This window comes from Nannobrachium achirus (genome assembly GCF_963921795.1).
Source record: "Nannobrachium achirus genome assembly, chromosome: 19".
In the NCBI taxonomy this organism is placed as follows: Eukaryota; Metazoa; Chordata; class Actinopteri; order Myctophiformes; family Myctophidae; genus Nannobrachium; species Nannobrachium achirus.
This window is the reverse complement of record NC_137826.1, coordinates 14,946,464-14,953,477: the sequence shown is the minus strand read 5'-3', so window position 1 is coordinate 14,953,477 and position 7,014 is coordinate 14,946,464. Positions and strand designations below refer to the sequence as shown.

The 7,014-nt window shown below is 40.7% G+C and overlaps 1 protein-coding gene across 3 annotated transcripts in view; it reads right to left on the bottom strand.

Moving 5' to 3' along the window:
- Positions 1–4,877: 4,877 nt before the first annotated feature.
- picalma (phosphatidylinositol binding clathrin assembly protein a) overlaps positions 4,878–7,014 on the bottom strand; it is a 72,375-nt gene continuing 70,238 nt past the window's right edge. For all 3 annotated transcript variants that reach the window (XM_080749640.1, XM_080749641.1, XM_080749642.1), the window contains one exon: positions 4,878–6,334. In XM_080749640.1, the coding sequence (XP_080605766.1) occupies positions 6,320–6,334 (15 nt within the window). In that variant the 3' untranslated portion in view covers positions 4,878–6,319. The remainder of the gene's footprint in view (positions 6,335–7,014) is intronic.

Below are 7,014 nucleotides of genomic sequence, written 5' to 3'. Positions count from 1 at the left end.
ATGATTGCATCAAGATTTGTTGACACGCTATGTTTATGGAGTGGAGAACTTCTACAAAGATGCGTCCACTTGTTTTATGTGCAGCTTGTGACAGAATTCTTCAAATTCCACGAAGGATTTGATTGATTGATTGAATAGCAATTCGCATATAGGAATAGTTGGTCTACAGGACAGTACAGTTCAGATACAAGGTCACAGAACGAAATGATAGAAATGTACAATGTAAACAGAACAAGGGTGTTTTTTTGTGCGTCTTGCCGCATGCATCACCCTCTCTTGTTTATTTTTCTTTTGCTAGTTGTTTTTATCGCTCTGACCTTTGGACACTGCACTATTAGTGTTATTAGTTTTTTTTTTTGTATTTCTGCTTTGTGTTTGACATGATGTAGAGATACTTGTTGCACTAACTAGCATTGACTGTTATGGTCACTTTGATTTGGGCACTGTATTATATTGATAGTCGTTGCTCTTGCTCTTACTGTACTTACTGTACTCTGTACTCTGTTCTTGTTTTTTCTTTTTATCTTTTTCATACTTTTCTGTAACTTTGTAAATAACCTTATACTGCTGTGCTGCCTCTGGGCAACACATTCCCCCCTTGGGATAATAAAGGTATCTATCTATCTATCTATCTAACAATCCTATATGAAATACTGGAACTGCAAAAAGAAAAAGAAAGGGGAAAAAAGACACCAGAAAATAATAATAAAAAGATAGCCTATATCATCATATGGCCAGAGATTTACATCACTATGGGCTATAACTTGTACAAACAGAGGAGTGTGTCAAGTCTCAAGTGAGCCTATTCGACAAATAAAATGATTCAGTTCAGAAAAGCTGAGTTAAGTAGCCTATTACCAAAATTGTTCCATTCCTTTTTTCCACCTCTTAAATTGCACTGAAAAGAAATTCAGGACTCATGATGACATGTGATGTAAAAACAAAATTACAGAGTTGGCAAGTTGGCAAATGACAGCAGCCTGACACAAATTATACAGCCCTTGAAAAACAGAACCAAGTAGTATTATAATGTCACCCGTAGGCTACTGGTTGAATGATGATGAAACTGATAATATAGTCCAGATATTGTTAGGTGCATGGTGGTGGTGATGATCAGGGGTGTCACGGGGGGTGGGGGGGAGTGGGACTGAGTTACTAGGGCCCAAGGTGGAGGGGCCTTTATTATTGAATGCTTTAACTATTGAAAATGTGTGCAAATCTTAATGAATATAGCTATGTACTTTTTAAGTGAACATTTGTAACTAAAGTTTTGCATCTGGGGGGTCCCTGGAACTAAATATTTTGAGATGGGGGTCCGTGGCCAAATACATATAATTTTGCGGGTCCTTCACATGAAAATGTTTGTGCACCACTAACATAGGTTTTTCAAAAAATCTTAGAAGGATTTGAAATATTCAAAGACTTTTTCAAAGATAGCAGATCTACAAGCTCACAGCGCAGCACCGAGTGCCGCGCTGTGAGCTTGTATATCTGATATTTTTCAATAGTTAAAGCACATAATAAATGTTCAGGGGCCCGCAGTGAATCCTTGTACCCAGGGCCCAGAATTTGGTGCAACACCCCTGGTGACGATGATGATAGCTTGAGCATCTGAAAGAGGAGTGGTATCATATCAAGGAGGTGCAAAGCTGACCCAGCCTCAGCACGTGACTGGAAGGAGCTCCAGCATAATGCGGCTTCCTATTTTCTATCCGAGCAGAATTACAAGTGGTGGAAATAGTTTTATATTCACTGTTCAATACTGTGCAAGGGAATTTTACTTAAGTAAAGGTTTTTGTTTCTGGTAAGTTCACTGACCATGTATCTGTGCCAGGCCTGGAATTTCATCATTTTAGGGGCAAGGCCACTTGGCCTTTAGTTACAACCAGAAAGAGACAGAGGAGAAAGTGGTACAGTCAGCTGGGGCATTAAGGTCATGTGGGCTCAGGTCATGCCATTGGTTTGAGGGGCACAAGGCCAAACTGAGGGGAAACGACGGCCTTGGACTTCATGGCCTCCCTGAAATTCCTGCCCTGATCTGTGCATTTGGAAGAGAAAATATACAGTGAATGGAGTTGTGTGTTGAACATGTAAGCAGAGTACCATAGCTCCTGGACTACAAGAAGAATACCAGCCAAGTGCACTAGACCCACCCAAACCAGAACAGAATCATCAGAGGAATTAATTGATTCACACACAGACAAACTTTGGCACAGCGGCAGTAGAGGGGTTGCAGACATGAGGCAAAACGTCCATCCCAGAAAAGCATAACCTTATATTTGTATGGAGTTCTGAACATATTCAATAAACTCGGCATTCTTCTCTGAGAATGGATTAGGTTCTTTCTAAACATGTCTGTCAATGTTGCTTGTCTGCTATTGTAGTCTATTGTGCAGCTTGGATCTGCATAAATATAATATGAGCCCAAGCTATCTGAATTGATGGCATCTCAAGGAGGGGAGTGACAGCCACCTGTCAGACATCTGGACCAATTTGATATACCTCACATTTCAAAATGTACTGCTCAAATTTTCAAATGGGCCTCATCATTATCACATCACAAAATTGAATTTTCTGACCTTCAAATAAAGTGTACATACACTACACAGTATGAGAAGGCCTGATGTTGTTTGTAACATTTTTTCTACACCCAGAGGAATGTCTGTGTCACCCAGACAGACTCCAGATGACTCAGTAAAGCAAGAGAAGCCTCTCAGTGGCATAACATCAGGTCAGCTCTTTCCCCCCCCCCCCCCATCTGTTTTCCCATGGGAAAGACGAAAACAGTGGAATGCCATTGTGTTTTAGACTTTTACTTCGAATCATGAGGTAGTAGGGAGCATTTAATGTAGGGACCATTTCAGGCCACAAGATGGTGCAAGAGCTTGCGAAATATGAGTCCATCTACTGCCATTCCTTATTTGCAAGTGTATGAACTTTATGATTATTTCCTGAATAGTTTTGAAATGAAAGCAGTGTCCTGACTCACCTACATTGCACACTCTGCGTGTTTTGAAGCTTTGTAATATGATGAATGTAGGCTACCAGTAACACACACACACACACACACACACACACACACACACACACACACACACACACACACACACACACACACACACACACACACACACACACACACACACACACACACACACACACACACACACACACACACACACACACACACACACACACACACACACACACACACACACACACACACACACACACACACAGCATTAATGGAGATTTATCAAACCAAATTTAAACTTCAACTTTATTATGGATATCATGTTTTTTTATTGTATCATCCTCAATGGGAAAGCAATTTGCAATTATGCTATGTTGATGAATTGTAGCCTACATAGGACCACAATGGAAACAAGTCCATTTTTGTGTTATCCTTAATGTCTGACAGTACCATGCATGTGCTGTTTACATTAAAGTATTCAATCAAAAATTGCATTTTCAAATGCACTACTTAAATACAACTTGATTTCAAGAGAACAAAACCTTAATTTCCATTTCTTTCTTTTAATTTTTTTTTATATAGGCCTACATTTTGTTTAACTAAGCCGCTTTGATAGATGTGATGAGGAGCAGCAGTTGGTTCACATTCACAAAATGGATAGGGCCCACACACCAAGGTAGGTACAAAAAAAACATCCTTATTTGTAGCAGCAGTTGGTTACCAGCTCTTCTATTGCCCTCAGATTTTGACATTGTTCATTCCTTCCTGTAGCAGGTAGTAATACAAATGGCAGAAACAAAAAGCAGCTGTGACTCATACTACATTACATACAGAACCAGTAGATTTATTTCATTTATCCATTTGAATTATGTACGTCACCAACATTTAGCAAATTCCAGGATTCCTTTTAACGTGAGCGAATAGTCCATAACAATTATTACCCAATTTCCCATAAAGATTGAACTGTAGTCTCACCATCTCTCTTCCCTTTGAATCCAAACCAAAGTGACATGGCTACATGTGCAACAGCAGACATGGGTAATAAAGACAATTCAAATGAAGCTCACCATCGCTATGAAAAGGAAGGCAATTCAAGGCATCAATTCTAACAGAAAAGCTTTGACTAACTTGTCGATCAATTGTATAATTGAAGTCAATGTAGTCACATTTTTGTGGCTTTCTCGAACCGCATCCAAACTAAGGGGAAGTGGCAACATAACAAAGAGCCCGCTTGTTAGTGGAACAGATCACTTGCCAAGCAGGATGTGAGGCTCTCTGTGTATGGATGAGCTGCACCTGTGCGCTCTGGACCAGAGGCCTGCTGCGAATCACCCATCTGTGGAAGAGAGGGCTTTCTGGGACCCTGAAGAACAAGTGTCATTCCATGTGAAATTATAGAACTATTAAATCACCCAAAGTAGTTGTTCTGAGTTTAACATCTATACGTTTTCTCTTTTTTGCCTTTATGCCTTTATTATTGATAGGGATAAACAGTAGGCTGGGGGAGAAAGATGGGGAGTGACATGCAGCAAGGGCCGTCAGGATCGCGACGTGCTGTCAGGCTACACTGAGCCTAGGTGCTTGGACCACTTCGCCAGCAGCCCAAGCCTAGAAATTCTTATTAAAAGTAATTGATGTACAACATCGTAGCTTTAGCCTTGATTGTATAGCAGTTAATAGATTCAGAGACCAGTGGTTCTAATTCAGTGGTTCTCAAAGTTGATTCCAGGGACTCTGTGGGTTCCTTTAAGGGACCATACAAGTCTGTAACTCTGACAGTGTACAAATGGAACCAAATGGACCCTGATGGGTTCATTTGGTTCTATTTGTACACTGTCAGAGTTAAGGGAAAGTTTGAGAAACACTGGTCTAGATGGTGTCAGGAATAAGAGAGCACAAACAATTGTGGAAGCTTGCACTTTATTGGAAAATCAAAAAACAAAAATATAATCTGTAGGGACGATGCAGAAAATATGCTCAATTGATGATTAAAGAGCCCCTTTCATGTTCATGCCATCTTTCACACCGGCATCCCATCCACAGCCCCCCGGTTGACAGGATCAGTTTTATGTACACAAAGCACCGATCAACAGTGCTCCATTCTCCTGCATAACCGCACCTCTCTGCTGTTGGACAAAAGGACGCTCCCTGACCAGCTTGATATGGATAGGGTTTGACCCCACTTACACCTACTGCTTTATGATGTCTCACCGCCCCATTGTGCAAAAATGCCCCAGTGCTCGCCTGGTGGAAATATGACCCGGGCATGAAAGAGACTCAGAACACTCAGGGTAGCCAGTAGAACTGTTAAATGTAAGAGTAAATGGCATGCCAAAAAGCGTAGAATAGCTGAAATGCAGATTCGTTTCCAATGCAATGCCGCCTCGTTCACAAAATGTAGTGCTTTTGCTGAAGTGACGGTCTTCCCTCACCAAATTTAACTCAGAATTTGACGTCGAGTCAACAAATCTCATCATGTCCATATACATTTTCGATGTGACAATTGTGAGTCACAAAGAACACTGTACCAGGCATCATGCAAGTAATGGGAATACTTAGTGCCCCCAACAGCAAAACATTTCATATAATTTCGTTTTATATTAACTTATTATTCTTTTTTTAACTCTCAGTCAGTCACTCTCAAAACCCAATTCTACAATCAATCATACGTATGTAATAAACCTGAAGACCTCCCACAGGGGATAGTTCAATATCGCTAGTTACCTTTCCTTTTTTTGTCATTCTCTCTGCGGGTAATCATAAATAAATACAAACAATACACAAGGAATGTCTACTGCAAACGTAATACATAAAAAAAAAAGAAAAAAAAATGATGGCATAAACAGGAGTTTGCCTTTTGTCCTAATTTCAGGCTGGTTAAATCAGGTAATCATGATCGACAAAAATCAAGTCATCCTCTCTCCCTCGCCTAGGGAGAGGAGTGGAAAAAAATGAATCAAGCAGTGTGTATGTGGGACAGCAACCTGACAAATTCTTCCAGATACATACGAGTAAAAATGTCTCCCTTTGGGGTGTTTCGTCTCTCTCTTTGTCCGTGGTACAGTAGGGGCTGAGTGATCCCTGTCCAGATGGTCTTTGAATGGCAGAGAGAATCCATGACTTGGATGGGCACAATGTCCACTTTGATGCCTCTCTGAGATGGCTCGGCCCCCTTCCCCCCCGTCTGGTGGTTTCATTCTGCCCAGTCCCATGTCGGGTCCCGCGGTTCTCAGAGAGAGGGGAGTTCAGAAACGGCAAACTGGATGTTTGCTTGGGGGTTTTTTGTTTGTTTTTTTACTTTGTGGTAATTTCTTTTCAGGAGGCCAAAGACTCCTGGCTTTCAGGTTACATAAACTGCATCTGGGAAAGATAAGGACAAACACAAAGGTCAGGTTGTTGTTGGAAGTGGGTGAAAGGGACAAATGCTGAGGCGCAAATATGACCTCCCATATCAGTCTCTACAGAAAGTGTAAAAAAAAAAAAAAAGCAACATGAAATAACATTACAAAAAGGCTAAACAGAAAGATGAATTACCCATCTGTGAGTTGGAAGGTATAGCAATCTGCAAAAATTCTAAAACATAACCTTTAACATATGAACTAGTAGATGTCAGATCATGTCATGTCACATCAGATCACATCACACCATGCTGGTCAAGTCTGAAGACAGACACAAGAAAATGGGTGTTCCAAACAATTCCATGGGGTTTCCCCCCGAAGAATAAAACTTGTATGCAAATAAGGTCTTGAGAAAAGATACGAAAGCTTGTCCAAGTGTACAAATGGAACATTCCACAGTACATTCTCAGAGTTACAGACCAGTAAAAGTCCATTTGGTTCCATTTGTACAGTCTTGTACAGAGATGAATTACCAGAGTATTTTGTGTAGCGAGCTACAGAACATTAATGGAATCATCTTGTGTAGGGGACAGTGTTATTAGCAAAGCTAAATCAGCCATCATATGACAGTCAGCGCAAAACTCATGGCAGTTAATGAGTAACAAACTACATTTACATGCTGTCTGCTGACGGACGTCAAGA